At 39.9% G+C, this 23,861-nt stretch overlaps 2 protein-coding genes and 1 long non-coding RNA gene across 3 annotated transcripts in view; 1 reads left to right on the plus strand and 2 right to left on the minus strand.

The window, feature by feature from the left end:
- LOC133658351 (elongation factor G, mitochondrial-like) overlaps nucleotides 1-5,727 on the minus strand; it is a 34,749-nt gene extending 29,022 nt beyond the window's left edge. Inside the window, exons 1-3 of the mRNA XM_062060272.1 lie at nucleotides 5,544-5,727; nucleotides 5,332-5,484; nucleotides 5,109-5,241 (exon numbers count right to left, since the gene is read on the minus strand). Of these exons, the coding sequence (XP_061916256.1) occupies nucleotides 5,109-5,241; nucleotides 5,332-5,484; nucleotides 5,544-5,618 (361 nt within the window). The 5' untranslated portion in view covers nucleotides 5,619-5,727. The remainder of the gene's footprint in view (nucleotides 1-5,108; nucleotides 5,242-5,331; nucleotides 5,485-5,543) is intronic.
- Nucleotides 5,728-10,459: 4,732 nt separating this feature from the next.
- On the minus strand, nucleotides 10,460-12,125 carry LOC133659317 (uncharacterized). The gene is made up of 3 exons (XR_009827619.1): nucleotides 12,004-12,125; nucleotides 11,195-11,239; nucleotides 10,460-10,864 (listed from the first exon to the last, which is right to left on the minus strand). It is a non-coding gene; the product is annotated as an uncharacterized LOC133659317 (long non-coding RNA).
- Nucleotides 12,126-13,482: 1,357 nt separating this feature from the next.
- Nucleotides 13,483-23,861, plus strand: part of LOC133658353 (inositol-trisphosphate 3-kinase C-like) — an 82,025-nt gene continuing 71,646 nt past the window's right edge. Inside the window, exon 1 of the mRNA XM_062060275.1 lies at nucleotides 13,483-13,843. The gene's annotated coding sequence lies outside the window, so the exon portion shown is untranslated. The remainder of the gene's footprint in view (nucleotides 13,844-23,861) is intronic.

A 23,861-nucleotide genomic window follows, 5' to 3' on the forward strand; every position in this document is an offset into this window, starting at 1 on the left:
TATAAATCAAGAATATAAATTGCGGTTAGGGCTGGGCAATATGGCCTTTTATTAATATCTGGATATTTTTAGGCCATGTCACGATAGACGATATATATCTGGATATTTTGCCTTAGCCTTGAATAAACACTTGATGCATATAATCACAGCAGTATGATGATTCTATGTGTCTACATTAAAACATTCTTCTTCACACTGCATTAATATATGCTCATTTTAAACTTTCATACAGAGAGGGAAATCACAACTAAGTCAATTTAGCAAAAGTGTTATTAAACGGTTATTAAGCAGTGGCACAAACGTTCATGTCATTTCCAAAACAGAAAGTGCAAGATTGTCAGATACATTTTAAAACAAGCTATTAGTGCACTTTTGTGCATGATGTCACTAAGATGACTTATCAAAACTACACTAAATTAAAGTGCAGTTTTTGTACAGAACGCCACTACAATAGTTTAAAACAAATAAAGTGCACTTTTGTGCATGATGTCACACAAGATATTTCAATAAGTGTCAAATAAAAATGAGCTGCATAATAGGAAATCAAATAGTGTATGTCCTTCGCTATGTGGTAGGTTCCTGCGGATGTTATCTCCTTCTGTTCTTGACTATTTGTTTCATACGCTGTTGATCTCGAAATGGTTGCTTGGGCATTTTGTGGGTGTGGCACCGAACGGAGATGTTGACATGCAGAGTTTCAAGCACTCTTCATTCTCTAGCGGGTGACTTTTCAAGTGATGCTACAAATTAGCAGTAATGCTACTTTTTGTAGCAACGCTTTTGCCGCATACTTGACATATTACGGTTGTCTGTTCAACATCTTTATGCCTGAAGCCAAACCAACACCAGACGAAGGACCCCGTGCTGTTTTTCTTGGAATTAATACTTCATTTATTACCAGATTCGCACCTTCTCTCTCTCGTATTACTACTCACACCGCACCGCTAGCACCACATTACCCATGCTGCTACCTCTCTGCTCCACGAAAGCATATGAGGTTGCACACGCGACAGTATGTGACGTATGTAAGAAGGTGCGCTTGTTTTATGTCTCTGTGAGAAGGAGAGACAAGAAAGAGTGAGAAAAGCCTGTAGTGTAATGCCCGCAGCTAAAAGCAACTGTGTGAGAACGTATACTCCAATATCACGATATATAGTCATTTTCTATATCGCACAGAGACAAACCCGCGATATATCGAGTATATTCCATATATCGCCCAGCCCTAATTGTGGTTGTCCGTAACAGTTCCATTTTAAGATAAAGCAGAGTGAAAACAATATGGAATCCGTCAATTCTAGAGATAACTTTATGGAACCATAAAAAACAAAGAAAAAACACTACAACACATCACTAGTACTTTGTTGCACCACCTATTGCAGTCATGGCATGGCATGGTTTTAACCCGTGAAATCTATCAATCTTGCTACAACTTTCTCTGATTGCTGTTCACAGATCAGCTTTGCATGTTGGAGTCTTGTCACAGACCATTTTCCTTCATTTCCATCACTGAATTTTAATTGGATTGAGCCCCGGACTATTTGTAGGCCATGACATTGACCGTTAGTATCGTTTTTCAGGGGAACGTTTATACTCCATAGGAAATACATCATTATGTTGAAAAATTATGTCATCATCCCCAAACATTCTTTGCAATGACGGGATAAAAAAAAGTGCCCAAAATGTCAACGTGAACTTATGCATTTATTGAAGACGTAAACACAGCTATCTCCCCAGTACCATTACCTGACACGCAGGCCTGTTTTCTTCAGGCAGTCATCTTCATAAATCTCGTTGGATCAGCATCAAACAAAAGTTTTACTATCATTACCTTGCCAAATGCAGATTTGCGATTAATCAATGAAAATGACAGTCATCTAAAGTCCAAGATTGCCTTTTCTTAGCCCAGTCTTGATTTAAAGAGGGATATTGAGTCTATATTACGATGGTCTGGTGGTAATGAGTTCCAAAGATGAGGGGCTTAGCAGCTGAAAGCTGGTGCACCCATGATGGACAGTTTGTGTAAGGGGACCGTGAGATGGATGGATGAAGAGGATCTTAGGGAACGTGAGGGCGTGGCAACATGGAGAAGGTCAGAGATATATGACTGAGAAAGGGTATGGATAGCTTTGAAAGTGAGGAGAATTATTTTAAATTGGATACGGTGTTTGATTGTGTGAACACTCCTTTTTAACTGCAGACTAGTGAACATATTTCATCTAAGAGAGGTGTTAGCTTTGGAAATGAAAATTTACAGGGTGATTGCATACTTTGTTTCTTTAGAATTAATTCCAAAAATGTTTTCACTCTGCTTGATCTAAAAATTGAACTGTTACTACCACAATTTATATTCTTAATTTATTTTAGGGTTTCTCAAAGCCAGAAGGTTGCCATTTGAAATAGGTTTTGTGTAATGTATTTATATTTCTACAAAATCAAACAACTGAATGAACATCCTCCAAGTCTGGGCATTCCATATTTTTTGCAAAGGGTTGTACTCAGTTTATGAGTTTACCGGTAATTGCTTCTGTGATAGAGCGCTTAACTCAAAACATTTAATTTAATTTTCCTGAGGGAACTCTCCTGAAGGAATCAATAAAGTACTATCTATCTATCTATTCATATGTGAAATCAACGTTGAAGTGACAGAATTTACCTTGGAGAGTGGACTTCTACAGTATCTCCATATTTTCTTGGATTAATGTCTGCTGTTGATAATTTATTCTAACATCCTTGGCTGGCATTATCGACTCATTCTGCTTCAGTATGGCGCATATTTGCAGTGCTACTCCCAAACCGGTTTCTATACCACTTATCCTCATTAAGGTCATCATTGGGGTTATCCCAGCTGACACGGGGCGAGAAGCAGGGTACACCCCAGACTGGTGGCCAGCCAATCGCAGGACACATATCCAACCATTTTGTTTGTTTGGGATGATTTTGATCTTTAATTCAATGAATATCATCCACTTCTTCTTCCGAGCACTGTCCTTCACATCTACTTCCTTCCTTTCCATGGTTGGAAAACAAATGTATGTTCGTCTCTGGCTATAAGCAAATAATAGCGAGTATAATCAGATGTTTGGGTGGATCTTACGGCTATGACAACTCATGAACAGCTTCGGAAGTAAAATTTTTGCTTGTAACTTAAAGCATAACAATTAGCCTAGAGACAGCTCTTATCTCAAAACACTAGGGGTGTAACGGTACACAAACATTTCGGTTCTGTATGTACCTCGGTTTAGAGGTCACGGTTCGGTTAATTTTCGGTACAGTAAGAAATCAACAAAATATACATTTTTGGGTTATTTATTTACCAAATTTGTAAACAATGGCTTTATCCTTTTAACATTGGGAACACTATTATAATTCTGCCCACGTTAATCAACATTAAACTGCCTCAAGTTGTTGCTCAGATTAAATACAATGACAAAACTTTTCTTCTACATATAAAAAGTGCAACATTAAACAGTTTCAAGTCAACTCATCATGCTTAATTTATTACAGCATTTGGGAAGCCTGTAGTTGATTTGTATTATGTAAATGTTATATTTTTATCAACATGTGATAGCAGGTACCCTGCGATTCAAAACTAGGCTGCTGCATTACTAATGATTAACGTAACTATAGCTGAAAAAATGGTACAATAGCAATAGGAGAGACTATTCATCCCTGAACACCATGGATTTCATGTAGGCTTAATGATGCAGTTACATTATTATATTAACTATCAGAGACAGAAACTCTTCATTTAACATAATGTCCTTTTTTGCTGCTTCAACACAGCTCAATCAACACAGAAAAAGGTAAAGTGAAATAATAGACGGACAGGGCTTTGCTGTCCGTAACACACACAGCTAACGTTACGCTAAAAGCGAATTAGCCTTCACCTCAAGCCAGGACTGCGAGCGAGCTGAGCTGCCTTTTATATTTCTAGAAGGTCAACGGGCTCATAGTGATGTTACTAGTAGTTGACTGGGAAGTGTTTATTATAATTTGGGGAGAGTCCGCTGCCTGATGCCTACCTGCTAAACCAGACCTGGGCATTGTACGGCCCGCAGGCCGCATCCGGCCCTTTGCGCATCCCTGTCCGGCCCGCGTGAGGCCAATCATAAATTACAAAATACATTTCAAAAAGTATCTATGTCGAGTGTGCAATACAACGGTGCTGCTTTTGTTTTGAAAAGCGTTATTTGTAGTACTTCCGTGTGGACGTATGCGCGTGTGTGATTGTGAGTGAATTGAACGGCGCAATCACAAATTACAAAATAAAGTTTAAAAAACATCTATGTCGTGCGCGCAATACAACTGTGCTGCTTTTATTTTGAAATGTGTTATTTATGTGCATATGTCCGGGGGGAACCTGTGAGTGAAGGTGCATAAAGACAAGTGATGAGACGCTAAAAAAATAAAAGTTGATGACGAATGGCGTGTTTTCAACAAGACATGGACTGGCAAGTATTTCTTTACATAAATTAATGGTAAAGCCGTGTGCTTAATTTGTGGTACACAGCTTGCTGTGTTTAAAGAATATCATTTTAATCGCCACTACACGAAGAAACACGAGGGAAAATACCGGAATGTGTCTGATGAAGCGCGTGCAAGGGAGGCCGATGTGTTGATGGTAAAACTGCAAACCCAACAAGGACTTTTTGCCATATTTCACATCCCCAGAGATGCAGCCGTCAGGACAAGTTTCGTCATTTCTCACAAAAGCGCCAGAAAAAGTAAGGCGTTTTCTGACGGAGAGTTTATTAAGGAGTGCTTATTGGACTCTGTTGCGCTGATATGCCCGGAGACATGGACTGTTTTTCGCTAACTTTGGATGAGAGCTGTGATGTACGTGACACCGCCCAGCTGCTCTTCTTCTTACCTGATGTCGTTGTGGCTTGTGCAGCCCTTTGAGACACTCGTGATTTAGGGCTATACAAGTAAACTTTGATTGATATATATATATATATATATATATATATATATATATATATATATGTCGTCATGTTTGTGAACGATCATCAAAATTCCAAAATAAAAAGTGTAGTTCCTCTTTAAGTTGAGGTTTGCATAATACGGGACCTTTAGTTGAGTTTGATTAGAAAACATTGTTTTATTACCTGGTGTGTCAATGATGTTGATGTTGTGGTTCTTCCACATTGTGTAGGTAGCAGCTGACTGGATGGTGATGCCTCTTTGCCTTTCCAGCTCCATGGAGTCCATTGTGGCTCCAACGCCATCCTTCCCCTTTACCTATATACGTATATATAACACAGCCATTACAAAATCTATCCATCTACAAATGCCATTTCAGAGCCAACGTTGACCGGAAGTGACGTCAACCTCGTGTATCTCCGCTATTCTCCCCGTGTAGTACAGCACACGCTCGGTCAAGGTGGTCTTCCCCGAGTCGATGTGCGCGGAGATGCCGATGTTGCGAATCATGTGATTGGGGAGCACAGCTGAGCAGCATGGTCGGCAGCTGTTGATGAGCACCTGGAGGAATGACACATAAACTTCCATCTTCACCTCTTCTAAACCGACGCTTGGCTTACCTTCTTAATAGTGACACCTCCTGAAGCAAGATGTCGCCTTTTTGTCAAAGAAAGTGCCTTTTGAAGAAGTGTCATGTTGGCAGGCACACACAGACAGGTCAGGCCCCAACAGCGGCTGAATGTCACGCCGGACTCCGGCGCTCAGCTTGCTGCCGGTTGTGAAACTGGACTTCCGGTTGTACGGAAACAGAGAGGTGCCAAGACTCATGCCAGCAACAGTTCTTCTTCTTCTTCATATTATGGCGGGTCGCAACCAACGTTATAGATGCATACCGCCACCTACTGTACTGAAGTTCAACTACGGCACACTAGGGCAGTGTTTTTCAACCTTTTTCGAGCCAAGGCACATTTTTTTCTTTGGAAAAATCCCGAGGCACACCACCAGCGGAAAACGTAAAAAAAATTAAACTCAGCAGCCGATATTGACAATAAAAAGTCGTCGTTGCAATTGTTGGATATTACAAACCCTGTTTCCATATGAGTTGGGAAATTGTGTTAGATGTAAATATAAACGGAATACAATGATTTGCAAATCATTTTCAACCCATACTCAGTTGAATATGCTACAAAGACAACATATTTGATGTTCAAACTGATAAAAAAAAATTTTTGTTGCAAATAATCATTAACTTTAGAATTTGATGCCAGCAACACGTGACAAAGAAGTTGGGAAAGGTGGCAATAAATACTGATAAAGTTGAGGAATGCTCATCAAACACTTATTTGGAACATCCCACAGGTGAACAGGCAAATTGGGAACAGGTGGGTGCCATGATTGGGTATAAAAGTAGATTCCATGAAATGCTCAGTCATTCACAAACAAGGATGGGGCGAGGGTCACCACTTTGTCAACAAATGCGTGAGCAAATTGTTCAACAGTTTAAGAAAAACCTTTCTCAACCAGCTATTGCAAGGAATTTAGGGATTTCACCATCTACGGTCCGTAATATCATCAAAGTGTTCAGAGAATCTGGAGAAATCACTGCACGTAAGCAGCTAAGCCCGTGACCTTTGATCCCTTTAGGCTGTACTGCATCAATAAGCGACATCAGTGTGTAAAGGATATCACCACATGGGCTCAGGAACACTTCAGAAACCCACTGTCAGTAACTACAGTTGGTCGCTACATCTGTAAGTGCAAGTTAAAACTCTCCTATGCAAGGCGAAAACCGTTGATCAACAACACCCAGAAACGCCGTCGGCTTCGCTGGGCCTGAGCTCATCTAAGATGGACTGATACAAAGTGGAAAAGTGTTCTGTGATCTGACGAGTCCACATTTCAAATTGTTTTTGGAAACTGTGGACGTCGTGTCCTCCGGACCAAAGAGGAAAAGAACCATCCGGATTGTTATAGGCGCAGAGTTGAAAACAAACATCTGTGATGGTATGGGGGTGTATTATTACCCAAGACATGGGTAACTTACACATCTGTGAAGGCCCCATTAATGCTGAAAGGTACATACAGGTTTTGGAGCAACATTGTTGCCATCCAAGCAACGTTACCATGGACGCCCCTGCTTATTTCAGCAAGACAATGCCAAGCCCCGTGTTACATCAATGTGGCTTCATAGTAAAAGAGTGCGAGTACTAGACTGGCCTACCTGTAGTCCAGACCTGTCTCCCATTCAAAATGTGTGGCACATTATGAAGCCTAAAATACCACAACGGAGACCCCCGGACTGTTGAACAACTTAAGCTGTACATCAAGCAAGAATGGGAAAGAATTCCACCTGAGAAGCTTAAAAAATGTGTCTCCTCAGTTCCCAAACGTTTACTGAGTGTTGTTAAAAGGAAAGGCCATGTAACACAGTGGTGAACATGCTCTTTCCCAACTACTTTGGCACGTGTTGCAGCCGTGAAATTCTAAGTTAATTATTATTTGCAAAAAAAAAATAAAGTTTATGAGTTTGAACATCAAATATCTTGTCTTTTTAGTGCATTCAATTGAATATGGGTTGAAAAGGATTTGCAAATCATTGTATTCTGTTTATATTTACATCTAACACAATTTCCCAACTTATATGGGAACAGGGTTTGTACTTTAAACCATAACCAAGCATGCATCAATATAGCTCTTGTCTCAAAGTAGGTGTACTGTCACCACCTGTTACGCCACACCCTGACTTATTTAGACTTTTTTGATGTTTTCCTGTGTGTAGTGTTTTAGTTCTTGTCTTGCGCTCCTATTTTGTTTTTGATTGTCACGTCATGTATGGATGTACTTTGTGGACGCCGTCTGCTGCTCCACACGCTGAAAGTCTTTGCTGTCGTCCAGCATTCTGTTTTTGTTTACTTTGCAGCCAGTTCAGTTTTAATTTCGTTCTGCATAGCCATCCATAAGCGTCAATTGCGTTGTAGATGTCGGGAACATGGTTTGTCATGATCACAATATGAAGACGACAGCGGGAGGCAGCGTGCAGGTAAAAAGGTATATAATGCTTAAACCAAAAATAAACAAAAGGTGGGTGCCCCTAAGAAAAGGTGTTGAAGCTTAGGGAAGGCTATGCAAAACGAAACTACAACTGAGCTGGCTACAAAGTGAAGAAAAACAGAATGCTGGACGACAGCAAAGACTTACAACGTGTGGAGCAGAGAAGGCGTCCACAAAGTATATCAGTACATGACATGACAATCAACAATGTCCCCACAAAGAAACGGTCTTGATTGCTAAAACAAAGCAGGTGCGGGGAATATCACTCAAAGGAAGACATTAAACTGCAACAGGAAAATACCAACAAAACAGGAAAAGCCACCAAAATAGGAGCGCAAGACAAGAACTAAAACACTACGCAAGGGAAAACAGCAAAAAAGTCCAAATAAGTCAGGGTGGGATGTGACAGGTGGTGACAGTACACCTACTTTGAGACAAGAGCTATATTGATGCATAGTTGGTTATGGTCTAAACTCATATCCAACAATTGCAACAACAACTTTGTATTGTCTACTGAGTTTAATTTTTTAATGATTTCTACTGGTGGTGTGCCTCCGGATTTTTTTAATGAAAAAATGCGCCTTGGTTCAAAAAAGGTTGAACAACACTGAACTATGGAATTCTCTTAACAATGAGATAAAAGATTGTACAAATATATTCCAATTGAAAAAAATATATAAAGACAGAACAATAAGATCATATGGACAGCCGTAAGTGTCTACATTTTTCTTTATATTTATTACTTTACTTATTTTTCGTCCGGTTTTGTATTTGTTTTGTATCATCCCGTGAGGTGTATATTACTTTTTTTGTTCGGTTTGTACTTCATGAAGTTTTGCACTTGTTGGTTTTTTTTGTGTGTTTTTTGTTTGTTTTCATTATATTTGGATGTATTTGTTTGGTTTGTATGCTTGTGAATCTGGGCTATCCATTAAGTAAGACTACTTATTATGTTGAAGGGGGCAGGAAATATAAGATTTTCTTCATCCTGTTCCTTGTCAAGCATAGGTGTGTAAATATGTTTTTAGTTGCTAAAGTTGAATTGTCTGTTGATCAAAAATGCACTTCAATGAAGGAGATGAATAAAAATGAATGACAATTAAGTGTGTGTCCTCAGGGTGAGTACTTAGGTTACAGACTATGTTGGTATATACATATCAAATATGTATTTACACAAAATCAAACATAATAAAAGAGAGAAAAAAATATATGCTGCACATTTTCAACCACCCAATATAGCTCACATGTATCTGTTGCCACTTTGCCTAATAAGTATAATGTTGGCCTCGGTCCAGTGTGTCCTAACCTATAAGTGGAGTATGTACCACCTCCTCTTTCCTATACTTTCCTCTATATTCTTCCCTTTAATAAATTGTTGGATGTTGTATAAGTGTCTGCCTTTTCTCCCAGAATCCCACAGTTTTTGCCAGGATTCCCCAATTGCTGTATTAATCAGGGATTTTTTCTCCCCTCTTCCAACTGGGATTTTTTTAATTAACTTATTGTCCGCCATTTTGGCCATCAACAGTTCATGAAACTACAGCACTACATTAAAAAAGTAAACACTATACAATAACAAACTACAAAGGCAGGTCATGTTTTAGTATATTTCGAATATGCTTAAAAAAAGTAAATCCCAATTTTTCACTTGCACAATTCAATGTGTCCGAAAAGGAGTATGAATAAGCAGCTGAATCCTACTAATTATATTTGATAGTGTTCTCACTTCATGTGATTAATGTGCCACGTTGCCTATTGTCTAATAGGGAAAGACCAGATTAAAGGATGCTTAATTGTAGGGTTTGCTTGGCACTCAGCATCAAGGGTTGGAAATGGGGGTTAAATCACCAAAATTATTCCTGGGCGCGGCACTGCTGCTGCCCACTGCTCCCCTCACCTCCCAGGGGGTGATCAAGGGGATGGGTCAAATGCAGAGGACACATTTCACCACACCTAGTGTGTGTGTGACAATCGTTGGTACTTTAACTTTAACTTAACTTTATACATAGCTTATTGAGCCATGAAAATGATAAATAACAGTCTTAACCATACTTGCCAACCTTGAGACCTCCAATATCGGGAGGTGGGGTGGGGTGTGGGGGGGGGGGGGGGTCTTGGCCGGGGGCGTGGGGCGTGGCTTGGCGTGGGGCGTGGTTGGGGCGTGGTTGGGGCGTGGTTAAGAGGAGAGTATTTTACAGCTTGAATTCACCAACTCAAGTATTTCAATATATATATATATATATATATATATATATATATATATATATATATATATATATATATATATATATATATATATATATATGTATATATATATATATATATATATGTATATATATATATATATATATAAATACTTGACTTTCAGTGAATTCTAGCTATATATATATTTATTTTATTATATATATATAAATATAAATAAAAGAAATACTTGAATTTTAGTGTTCATTTATTTACACATATACACACACACACACACACACAACACTCATCTACTCATTGTAGTACTTGAAAGTACAATGCTTTGCAGCCAGAAGCACAGCCTTTGAAGGAATATAGCTGTGGGCAGCATCTGTGAAATTTATTTTGCAGGAAAGGAGTGAGTTAAGGGTTGAATTGTCCATCCTCTTTCTATTCTCTGTCACTATTTTTCGAACCATACTGAACACCCTCTCTGATGATGCATTGCTGTGTGGCACGCATAAAAGTGCTTTCATCAAATGCACGAGTGTGGGGAATCTTCCATCTCTCCCTAGCATGGCCCAAAACCGGTCAATCCTTGCTTCCTGGGGAAGATGTTCCCTGGCAAGCAATTGGTACTCCAGTACTTGTACCCGGAGGCTGGTCAGGTCCAATCGCAGCTGCGGCAGACTGTTTCCTAGCTCCATAACTGCAAATGAAAATGAGCAAATTAAGCACAAGTGAGCTTGGGATATAATTGCTTTCTCTAGTCTTATCCTCTATAACAGGGGTCGGGAACCTTTTTGGCTGAGAGAGCCATGAGAGCCATGAAAGCCAAATATTTTAAAATGTATTTTCGTGAGAGCCATATAATATCATTGAAAAATAAATAAACATTGAATATTCTTTAACTCTGAATACAACTAAGTGCGTGCATTTTTAAGTAAGACCAACATTTTTAGAGTACAATAAGTCTCTTTTTCTTTTTAATAACATTGTTATTCTGAAGGTAACCAATAATAAATTAAATACTTCTTACCATTAATGCTGCATGGTTTCGTTTCTCCAGTCAATTTTTCTGTCACTAGGAATAAACAAAGCACAACATTACTTATCAGTGGTCTGTCTCCTAGCACAGTGGTTCTCAACCTTTTTTCAGTGATGTACCCCCTGTGAAAATGTTTTTAATTCAAGTACCCCCTAATCAGAGCAAAGCATTTTTGGTTGAAAAATAGAGATAAAGAAGTAAAATACAGCACTATGTCATCAGTTTCTGATTTATTAAATTGTATAACAGTGCAAAATATTGCTCATTTGTTGTGGTCTTTCTTGAACTATTTGGAAAAAAAGATATAAAAATAACTAAAAATTTGTTGAAAAATAAACAAGTGATTCAATTATAAATAAAGATTTTTACACACAGAAGTAATCATCAACTTAAAGGGCCCTCTTTGGGGATTGTAATAGAGATCCATCTGGATTTATGAATTCAATTCTAAACATTTCTTCACAAAAAAATAAATCTTTAACATCAATATTTATGGAACATGTCCACAAAAAATCTAGCTGTCAACACTGAATATTGCATTGTAATGAATGGAATAGCCTACTTGATTTGATGTTCAGTTTATGAACTTACATTCATATTTTGTTGAAGTATTATTCAATAAATATATTTATAAAGGATTTTTGAATTGTTGCTATTTTTAGAATATTTAAAAAAAAATCTCACGTACCCCTTGGCATACCTTCAAGTACCCCCAGGGGTACACGTACCCCCATTTGAGAAGCACTGTCCTAGCATATTGTAATATATTTACATTTACACATAAGCGACTTTACATTTACCTTAGCACTGCGTTCAGTGACTCAAAGAGGTTCTCTGCTGTGCCAATGTTGCACACTGGCATGTGCAGAAACTTCGTCACCACCTCCTCAGTTTTCGGATCGCAAACCCTGGCCAATATCACAAACTCCTTAAAAAAAAATATATATATATAAATATATTTAGAAAGCAATTTTCACAGCATCCACAACATTACTTTGTATGTTTCTGTTAAGACTCTTAACAGAAACATACACATTGTATACTGGATAAAAGATACAGAATATATGATACACTGATATAAAAATAGTACACATCTAAAAAAAAGTGTTCTCACTTCATGTAATTAGTGTACCACGTTGCCAAATGTCTAACAGGGAAAGACACAATTAAAGGTCGCTTAATTGTAAGGTTATAGATAGCTTATTCAGCCATGAAAATGATGTGTGTGTGTGACAATCATTGGTACTTTAACTTTAACTTAAATCATCATCATCATCATCATTTCTTTTTATTCCTTTCATGAAAATGCATATATACAAGCCATATACAGTTGACACTTTCATTGTTTTTTTGTTTCTTATACATTTCCATGATCAGAAAGGAGCAGATGGAAGAATACTATTCTTATATTTATCTGCCCCCTTTTTAACACAAATTATTTTAGATTACTTTATCACTGTTCCCTCCACCAACACCCGAACTCCAAAATACTTAAAATGTTCTTTTAAGCATTTTCAAAATGACACGTCCAATCAAAATCAAAAATCAGTTTGATATAATTCTAGTTGTCTCTTTTTGTAACTCTTTTTAAATTCAAAAATATTCTTGCAACTTTTTAAGCCTTTGCCTAGAGAATTCCATGCTTTAAATAACAGCCTTAACAGAAACATACACATTGTAAACTGGATACAAGGTACAGAATATATGATACACTGGTATAAAAATAGTATACATAAAAAAAAGAATAACAATATATGAATCAATCACATGTTGGTTTTCATTAGGCAATAACACAGGAATGAATTTAGGATAACTGTTGCAGCCGTTTGCTCACACAGTTGATTTATGTTGTTTTATTTAGCGTTTTTTTTTTTTTTTATCCTGCAACTGTTTGTTTTGTGAATTTGCAGCATTTCCTGTTGCATTTTTTATTTACAGTATTTTTGTGTTTTTTTGGTTTGGGATCATTCTGTACATTCTGACTTTGGATCTAATATGCTCAGAAAAAAAGTATTATGTACCCATTTTTGTTGTGTATTTTTTATTATTTCATTTATAGAATGGCAAATAAAAATGAGCTGTCGGCAGCAAACGGACGCCCCTGGTCATGTAGCTGTTTTTATTTTTTGTTTGTAATTTTCAAACAGCATAACATATATATATATTATTTGAGTTCAATGATAGCTAGCTAAAAAAAGAAAGAACTACAATAAGTCAAAAATTACTTGACATTTTTACTGCACTTTAGTGGGCACCTAAAGGCAACACACGTGACAGGAAATGGAAACATTAGCCCATTTGCTAGTTTCGTTATGTCGCCACAGCGTAGAACTACTTTAAAGTTTTTCATCTGATACTCTTCATTTGCGGAAGTCCTTACTCCACATTTAGTGTTAAAAGGTGTTTTAGCTACCATACGGACTAATGTTAGGGAATTCATTTTAAGCTAGCTGTGCCCGTCATACCACAAAGGCTGAAGTTGTCAAGCTGCTCTCTGAGTGTTGTTGACGTTTCCTCTTCCGCACTAACCGCATTCAGTGTGGTACTAATACTAGTCGGCACCAGTACTGCACGCTTTCCACGACGTCAACTTTTTTTAAAAAGCTGATACAATAATTACACCAGGACAAAAACTGCCAGGTACGGTTGCTCATATTTTTTTTTTTTAATCATTTATTGTTGCCCTAGGACTGCTATTTTTACTGATCTGTATACTTCAATGTGCTGTACTTTAATACAGAACTTGTTTTTACTAGGATCTGGGCTGTATTGTGTGTCTCCAACCTTTTTTCTTTTAAGAGCTACTTTTACAAAAAAAATAATCTCATTTTTGTAACCTTTATTTCCATGTCTTATGTCTACCCAAACAAAGAGAATATGCTTGTTTTGCCAGAGCCTTACAAACTGTTGGCACATTATGCATTAAAACCTTTTATTCATCTACATCTTTTATTTTTTTTAAGTATGCATTTCTTTATAGTGCATCTTTTTTTAAAATCAGTATATATAGGTCAAAAATAAATTATTTTGTGTTTTATTTATATGACTAGCAACATTTAAAATGTAAATTTTTTAGACATAAACAAACTTTAATGATCCACAAGGGAAATTGTTCCACACAGTAGCTCAGTTACAAAGGCTGGAAAGTGTAAGGATGGAAAGGATAATGCAGGTATAAAGTAGACTAAAAATGTACCGTAGTAGCAATATAAAATATAACATATATGTAATATTTAAATATTATATACACTACCGTTCAAAAGTTTGGAGTCACCCAAACAATTTTGTGGAATAGCCTTAATTTCTAAGAACAAGAATAGACTGTCGAGTTTCAGAGGAAAGTTCTCTTTTTCTGGCCATTTTGAGCGTTTAATTGACCCCACAAATGTGATGCTCCGGAAACTCAATCTGCTCAAAGGAAGGTCAATTTTGTAGCTTCTGTAATGAGCTAAACTGTTTTCAGATGTGTGAACATGATTGCACAAGGGTTTTCTAATCATCAATTAGCCTTCTGAGCCAATGAGCAAACACATTGTACCATTAGAACACTGGAGTGATATTGCTGGAAATGGGCCTCTATACACCTATGTAGATATTGCACCAAAACTCAGACATTTGCAGCTAGAATAGTCATTTACCACATTAGCAATGTATAGAGTGTATGTGGGCTCTGTACCGAGGATGTCGTTGTGGCTTGTACAGCCCTTTGAGACACTTGTGATTTAGGGTTATATAAATAAACATTGATTGATTGATAGAGTGTATTTCTTTAAAGTTAAGACTAGTTTAAATTTATCTTCATTGAAAAGTACAGTGCTTTTCCTTCAAAAATAAGGACATTTCAATGTGACCCCAAACTTTTGAACAGTAGTGTATACATTATAGGATATATACTGATATATTATATTATTATATTATATTTTTATGTAATATATATATATATATATAGGGCAGCACGGTATAAGAGGGGTTAGTGCGTCTGCCTCACAATACGAAGGTCCTGGGTTTGATCCTGCGCTCGGGATCTTTCTGTGTGGAGTTTGCATGTTCTCCCCGTGACTGTGTGGGTTCCCTTCGGGTACTCCGGCTTCCTCCCTCCTCCAAAGACATGCACCTGGGGATAGGTTGATTGGCAACACTAAATGGTCCCTAGTGTGTGAATGTTGTCTGTCTATCTGTGTTGGCCCTGTGATGAGATGGCGACTTGTCCAGGGTGTACCCCGCCTTCCGCCCGATTGTAGCTGAGATAGGCTCCAGCACCCCCCACCACCCCGAAAGGGACAAGCGGTAGAAAATGGATGGATGGATATACAATATATAACAATTAACATGTACAATATAAAGTTGAAAAAAAAGTTAAAGTACCAATGATAGTCACACACACACACTGGGTGTGGTGAAATTATTCTCTGCATTTGACCCATTCCCTTGTTCCACTCCCTGGGAGGTGAGGGGAGCAATGAGCAGCAGCGGTAGCCGCGCCTGGGAATCATTTTTGGTGATTTAACCCCTAATTCCAACCCTTGATGCTGAGTGCCTAGCAGGGAGGTAATGGCTCCTATTTCTATAGTCTTTGTTATGACTCGGCCGGGGTTTGAACTCACGACCTACCGATCTCAGGGCGGACACTCTAACCACTAGGCCACTGTGCAGGTATCACAGTATATGTAACAGCTGCAGCATAAAGTGGAGAGTAGATCCAGCAGAAAATATACATTATAAAGAAAGAGAGGTAGCTAACATGTCAGGTGTCAGGTAATAGACAGATATCATCTATTGCTGTATGGCCAGTGTTTTATACAGCTGGATGGAGTGTGTAATGAAGGAGTTCTTGTATCCAACACTGTGGGAACCAAGCTGAAGGAGCCTGTTGGAGTATTTAGGAAGCAGATCTACATTCTAAGAGTGCAATCATTGTCTTTATGCTAGTTTGTGGTAATGTGTAATTAATTAAGTCTGATTTGAAGTGTTATAAAAATGCTGAGAGTTTAAGCAAATATTTTTGGACTCTTTGGTGAGCTACTCAAAGTCCTCTGGCGAGCTACCGGTAACTCACGAGCTACTGGTTGGAGACCCCCGCTTTACAGTATATGAGTGTTACTTTAAAATGTACCATTTACAGTTATACCTAATGATATATACTATAAGAACTAGATCAGTGTTTTTCAACCACTGTGCCGCGGCACACTAGTGTACAGTGAGATATTGTTTGGTGTGCCGTGGGAAATGATGCAATTTCACCTAATATTTTTTGCAAACCAGTAATTATAATCCGCAAACAATGTGCCGTTGTTGAGTGTCTGTACGGTCTGGAGATCAGCAGAGTAACCGTGTAATACTCTTCCGTACCCGTAGGTGGCAGCAGGTAGCTCATTGTTTTGTAAGTCTACTTTGAGACAAGAGAATTAATGATGGTTATCGTTTGAAGTCATTTCGAACAATTGCATCAGGTACTTGGTGAGAACGACTTTATATTGCCAATATAGTCTATTGAGTTTCGTTTTTAACATTTTCTGCTGGTGGTGTCTGTCATGTATTGGTTACTCGGGTCACAGGACCATACTGGAACCATTGTAAGGGGAATTTAAGGGCGGGGGACACAGGATATGATGACACGTGTTGTGTGTTGGACACCTGGAAGTGGAAAAAGTAAGAGCGGGAATAAAAGACAGAAAAAGACAATAAGCTTTCTTTTGGTGTATTATTAAGCTTAGATTGCTAATAAGTGACAAGTTTGGTATAGCGACGATGATGGGATAGTGTCTCCCTGGATTTTTTCAATGAAAAAAATGTGCCTTGGCTCAAAAAAGGTTGAAAAACACTGAACTAGATGATAGCATGCAGCAGTGTTGGCGCTAAGAATTTTCAAAATGACCCCATCAAGTCATAAAAATGCTGAGAGTTTAAGCAAATATTTTTTGACTTTTTGGTGAGCTACTCAAAGTCATCTGGCGAGCTACAAAGTCATCTGGCGAGGTACTGGTAACTCACGGGCTACTGGTTGGAGACCCCCGCTTTACAGTATATGAGTGTTACTTTAAATTTTTTCCATTTACAGTTATATCTAATGATATATACTATAATAACTAGATGATAGCATGCAGAATATCAATATCTATATCAAGATGATACATTATGTCTTTAGATTATTGTCCTGTTTGTATGAATATAAATCATCCTCAAACTGTATTAATGGTTTTGTGTATTTTACATTAAAGCACATCACGTGTTTACATTTTCAAAATAAGAAGAAGCACACATTATTCTTCTAATTGGCAAATGTTAGAGTGCATCATCAGTCATTTACTCTTTTTCTTATAAAACAATCCTTAAAAAAGTAATTGTTCAGCATTCGAAACAAACCCCATTCAGTCAGTCAACTTACTCTGAGTCATTTACGTGTCATATTTTTTTGAACATGGATTGCATAACAATGTGCATGCATGTGTGTCACTTGCAATGAGCACTTTTTTCCATTGTTGTCTTTGCTGTCTTGCTTTCGCCATACTAGCATTCCTTCCTGACAGCTGAGTGTAGCAGAACAGTACATGGCAGAGATAAAAAAAACAAGCTATCTGGCTCTTCAAGGATGCCTTTGAAATTGATGAAATGAAACATCAGCCTACGTACAGTCCGTATGAACATGTGATGTGTCCGAGTAAGGAATGTATTCTGTTTACTGGGAAAAAAATAAAAACAGAGGTGTATGAGGAGAGAAAAGTTATCATTTTACTAGAATGAAGTTGTATTTTGCAAAATAATAATAATAATAATAATACCTGGGATTTATATAGCGCTTTTCTAAGTACCCAAAGTCGCTTTACATGTTAAAAACCCATCATTCATTCACACCTGGTGGTGGTAAGCTACTTTCGTAGCCACAGCTGCCCTGGGGTAGACTGACGGAAGCGTGGCTGCCAATTTGCGCCTACGGCCCCTCCGACCACCACCTATCATTCATTCAACATTCATTCACCGGTGTGAGCGGCACCGGGGGCAAGGGTGAAGTGTCCTGCCCAAGGACACAACGTCATGGTAAGAGGCGGGGAGCGAACCTGCAACCCTCAGGTTTCTGACACGGGCGCTCTGCCCACTACGCCATGCCGCCCCTGTGTTGGACGTATACTAGAATATGGTAGTAATCTTACAAGAATGATGCTAATGAATTAGAAGTAAGTCACACTATTGTAAGACTAGAATGCTATGTGTTATGATAGATAGATAGATAGATAGATAGATAGATAGATAGATAGATAGATAGATAGTACTTTATTGATTCCTTCAGGAGAGTTCCCTCAGGAAAATTAAAATTCCAGCAGCAGTGTACAGAATTGAGATCGAATTTAAAAAAAAGTAAATAATGGGGGTATAAATGGAAACAAAATAGAAAAATATTACAATAGAATAGAAACAAAAAGCATCAATGAGAATACAAATATAACAGTAAAATAAGAATATAACAAGAGAAACTAGGCATTAGTGACCATGTTATGAAAACGTATTACACTGTTATTGTTTTGCATCCCCCGTCATTCTAGTACCCCCCCTCCCCCCCAGAGAGGAGTTGTACAGTCTAATGGCGTGTGGGACAAAGGAGTTTTTTAGTCTATTAGTCCTGCACTTGGGATGAAGCAGTCTAGCACTGAACAGGCTCCTCTGGCTACTGACAACGGTATGCAGAGGGTGACTGGCATCATCCAGGATGCTCACTAGTTTTTCCACAGTCCTCTTCTCTGCCACCGTCACCAGTGAGTCCAGTTTTAGTCCGATCGTAGAACCGGCCCGCCTGATCAGTTTCTCCAGTCTGGAGCTGTCCTTCTTAGATATACTGCCCCCCCAGCACACTACGATGTAGTACAGAACACTGGCAACCACAGACTGGTAGTACATCCACAATAGTTTTTTACAGACGTTGAAGGAGTGCAGCCTCCTCAGGAAGTACAGCCTGCTCTGTCCTTTCCTGTACAAGTGGTCCGTGTTAACAGTCCAGTCCAGCTTGTTGTCCACCCACACCCCGAGGTACTTGAATGAGTCCACGGTCTGTACCTCGACTCCCTCGATCACAATAGGTTGTGACCTTGGACTCGACCTCCCAAAGTCAATGACCAGCTCTTTGGTCTTTGAAGGGTTGAGCTGCAAGAGGTTCCTGTGGCACCAGACAACAAAGTCCCTCACCAGCCTCTGAAACTCCTCCTCTCTGCCGTCACTGATGCACCCGACGATGGCTGTGTCATCCGCGTACTTCTGGATGTGACAGCTCTGAGTTGTAGCAGAAGTCAGCGATGTACAGGGTGAAGAGAAGAGGGGCCAGCACCGTTCCCTGGGGTGCTCCGGTGCTGCTGATCACAGTGTCAGATGTGATGTCCTTCAGTCTGACGTACTGTTGCCTATGGGTGAGATAGTCTGAAATCCAGGCAACCAGGCAGGGATCCACTCGCATTCTGTCCAGCTTGTCCTGGAGTAGGCGGGGCTGGATAGTATTAAAGGCACTCGAGAAGTCCAGGAACAGGATCCTCACAGCGCCATTTCCCTTATCCAGGTGTGAGTGGGCTCGGTGCAGCAGGTAAAGGATAGCATCCTCCACACCAACGCCTGCCTGGTACGCAAACTGCAGGCTGTCCTGGGCATGTTGCACCTGTGGTCTGAGGAGGCTGAGAAAGAGCCGCTCCATTGTCTTCATTATATGAGAGGTGAGCGCCACTGGTCTGTAGTCGTTCAACTCACTGGGGCAGTTCTTTTTGGGAACTGGAACAATGAACGACGTCTTCCAGAGGGTGGGCACTCTCCCCAGCTGCAGGCTGAGGTTGAAGATCCGCTGGAGTGGTTCACCCAGTTCTGCAGCACAGGTCTTCAGGAGTCGGGGGCACACCTTGTCTGGGCCTGCTGCTTTCCTAGGCTGTAGCTTCCTCAGTTGACCTCTGACCTGGTCTGCAGAGATGACTAATGTCTGCGTAGAGGTGGTGGAGGGGGGTGTTGCCGTGGCTGGGGGGGAGGTGCGTTGAGGGGAAAGTGGGTGGCTGCAATGGGGAGTGAGGGGTGGAGAGGACACGGGCTGGTTGAAGCGGTTGAAGAAGTTATTCATCTCATTCGCCCTCTCTATTGTCCCCCCAACAGCTCTGGTCTTTGCCTTGTGGCCTGTGATGGTTTTCACACCTTCCCAGACCTCCCTCATGTTGTTCTGCTGCAGCTTCTGCTCCAGCTTCTGCTCCAGCTTCTTCCTGTAGCTGTCCTTAGCTTCCCTCACGCGTTGTTTCACCTCCCGCTGTGCTGCTCTCATTGCCTCCCTGTCTCCACTCCTGAAGGCAGCTTTCTTCTTGTTGAGGACAGCTTTAACCTCTTGTGTTACCCAGGGTTTGTTATTAGGGTAGCACCGAACAGTCTTAGCAGGGCAGATCACGTCCACACAGAAGTTGAGGTAATCCGTGAGACAGTGAGTCAGCCCATCAATGTCCTCACCCTGTGGAAGCAGCACGTCCCAGTCTGTGGTGTTGTAGCATTCCCTGAGGGCATCTTCCATTTCAGGGGACCATCTCCTCACAGAGCAAGTGTTAACAGGCTGCCTTTGGACCAGGGGGTTGTATTTTGGCTGCAAATGGACAAGATTGTGGTCAGACTTCCCTAGTGGGGGGAGGGGTGTGACCTTGTATGCATCCTTGACATTAGCATACGGTAGGTCAATTGTCCTGTTGTTTCTCGTGGGACAATCCACAGCCTGGTAAAAAGCAGCTAAGGTTGATTCCAAAGTAGCATGATTGAAGTCCCCAGAAATGATGAAAAAAGCCTCAGGAGGTTTTGTCTGTAGCCTTGATGTGATGGCGTGGATCCTTTCACATGCATTGGCTGCATCTGCCCTCGGGGGAATGTAAACACAGAGGGAGATCACGTGACTGAACTCCCTCGGCAGATAGTATGGCCGGAGGCTAACAGCTAGTAGCTCCAGGTCCGGGCAACACAAGACTTTCTTCACGGAGATGTGTCCCGGGTTACACCAGCGGTTGTTAACGTATATGATGAGCCCCCCACCTTTGCTTTTCCCACATGCTTTAGTGTCTCTGTCAGCTCTCACTGCGGTGAATCCCTGCAGGTCCACGTTAGCATCCGGTACCAGATGGTTTAGCCACGTTTCCGTGAAGATAAACAGGCTGCTCTCTCGATATGCACGCTGGCTTTTTAGTCCATGAAGCTCGTCGATCTTGTTTGGCAGCGAGTTCACATTCCCCATGATGACGGAAGGAATGGATGGTTTGTAGCGCCGTCAATTTTCCTCTCGCTTAGCCTTTAGCTTAGCCCCCGCTTTGCAGCCCCGAGGATTCTTCCTCAGCTCCACTGGAATGGAGTGTCGGATACCAGTACGCTCCGATGTTTTCAGAGTGAGCAGCTCCTCTCTCGCATAAGTAAGAAAGCTGGCTCTTGGTCTTTTAAAACTGCCAAAAGTATCCATTGGATATGTACAGGGATTCACTGTCTTCAAGGAAAACATAAAAAAGATAAAAGACAAAAGATAAAATAAAAGTTTATAAGATCTAATAAATAATAATAATAATTAAAGATAAAAGATAAAGATAAAATAAGTTTAAAAGATCTACAACTACGGAGCTACTGGAGATGCAGCCGCCTTCCACAGCGCAAGCAGATCAAAAGGCTGCAGCTAACGATTATTTTTCTATCGATTAATCTATAGATTATTTTTTTCGATTAATCGGTTAATCTATAGATTATTTTTTTCGATTAATCTATAGATTATTTTTCATTTTACCGATTATTTTTTTATTCAAAATGAAGATGAAAAAATAAATGTAGGCCAGTTTTTTCAAAAGGCATGGCTTTTATTTACAAAAAAAAAGAAGTATGGCCACTCAGTCAACATTGACAACAACATGACTAAATATTCTGTAACAATGTAAACATTTAAAACTTTTAACCTTTAACAAAATTAAAAGTAGCTTATTTGCTTTTTAATGTGCAATTATAAAAGTCAACATCCAGTGCAAATCTTAATATTCTGCAATAGTATAAGCATTTCAAAAGTAAAAGTATTGCTTATTTTGCTTTAAAATGTGCAAAAATAAAGATAAACATCCAATGAAAATAGGCGCTCAGAAGGGGTCGATGTGGCTGGAACTGAGAGGTAATTAGCCTTCACCTCAAGCCAGGACTGCGAGTGAGCTGAGCTGCAGTTTACGTTTCTAGAAGGTCAACGGGCTCATAGTGATGTTACTAGTAGTTGACTGGGAGGTGTTTTTTATCATTTGGGGAGAGTCCGCTGCCTGATGCTCACCTGCTAAACACCTATCTGCTAGTGTTGTGTCGTTCGCGAACGATTCGTTCGAAAGAACGAATCTTTTGAGTGAACGTACTGAACCGAATCACTTCATGAACTGATTCGTTCCTTTCTCAGTTCAGTTGAGCTCCGCCGCGAACATGCCGGTATGAGTGGAACTGGCGCATTCTGTGACTCACTGAACCCTCGACGTCGGCGAACGACACAGCCAATGAGAGGGCGGGGGGAGGGACTGAGCGAACGATTCGTTCACCGCGGATTAACGACATGAATCACTCAGTGAACGTCAACGCTCTCGCTCTCTGCTCTGCTTGTCCCAATGCCGCGAGTGATTCTCCCCCGTCGCGGTGATATGTTTCATGCCATTGGCATCCGTTCTCCATTCATTCTCCAAGCTAACGGCTAATGTTGACTCAAGCCACATGAAAACAAACACACGTCCCCATTATCTCAACACATAAAGTTAAAGAAAATCCGTGCAGGCTGAGCAGCAGCGACGCGAGGGGGAGGGGCGGAGGGTAACGTGTAGGGCAGGCTGTTTTGAGAAGATTTAAAATAAAAATAATAACTAGTGTATGTACACATACATAGGCTATTATTTACACAGTTATTGTAACAAAAATAAATTTCTCCTTGGGGATCAATTCTGATTCATATTATTATTATTATTATTATCCATTCTACTGCAACTGTTGTTGTTGTTGTTGTTGTTTAGTAGCTATCATCATCATTATAAAAATGCTGATTTGCAATTAAACTGTCCTGCTGCTGCAGAAGTGATTCGGTACACGTACTGAACTGCGGCCACAGTGTGGCGTTGTCAGTCACTGATTCTAGTGATTCGTACTGTCAAAAGAACTGCAGAAGAGATTCGGTACACGTACTGAACTGGCCACCGTGTGGCGTTGTCAGTCACTGATTCTAGTGATTCGTACTGTCAAAAGAACTGCAGAAGAGATTCGGTACACGTACTGAACTGGCCACCGTGTGGCGTTGTCAGTCACTGATTCTAGTGATTCGTACTGTCAAAAGAACTGCAGAAGAGATTCGGTACACGTACTGAACTGGCCACCGTGTGGCGTTGTCAGTCACTGATTCTAGTGATTCGTACTGTCAAAAGAACTGCAGAAGTGATTCGGTACACGTAATGAACTGCGGCCACAGTGTGGCGTTGTCAGTCACTGATTCTAGTGATTCGTACAGTCAAAAGAACTGCCGATCCCATGAAAACAAGCCACATGAAAACAAAATGAGAGTAGACTAGTAGAGGAGACAGAAAGAAGGGGCGGGGGGTAAAGTGTAAGCAGGCTGTTTTGAGAAGATTTAAAATAAAAATAATAACTAATGTATGTACACATACATAGGCTATTATTTACA

This window comes from Entelurus aequoreus, linkage group LG10 (genome assembly GCF_033978785.1).
Source record: "Entelurus aequoreus isolate RoL-2023_Sb linkage group LG10, RoL_Eaeq_v1.1, whole genome shotgun sequence".
Classification (NCBI taxonomy): domain Eukaryota; kingdom Metazoa; phylum Chordata; class Actinopteri; order Syngnathiformes; family Syngnathidae; genus Entelurus; species Entelurus aequoreus.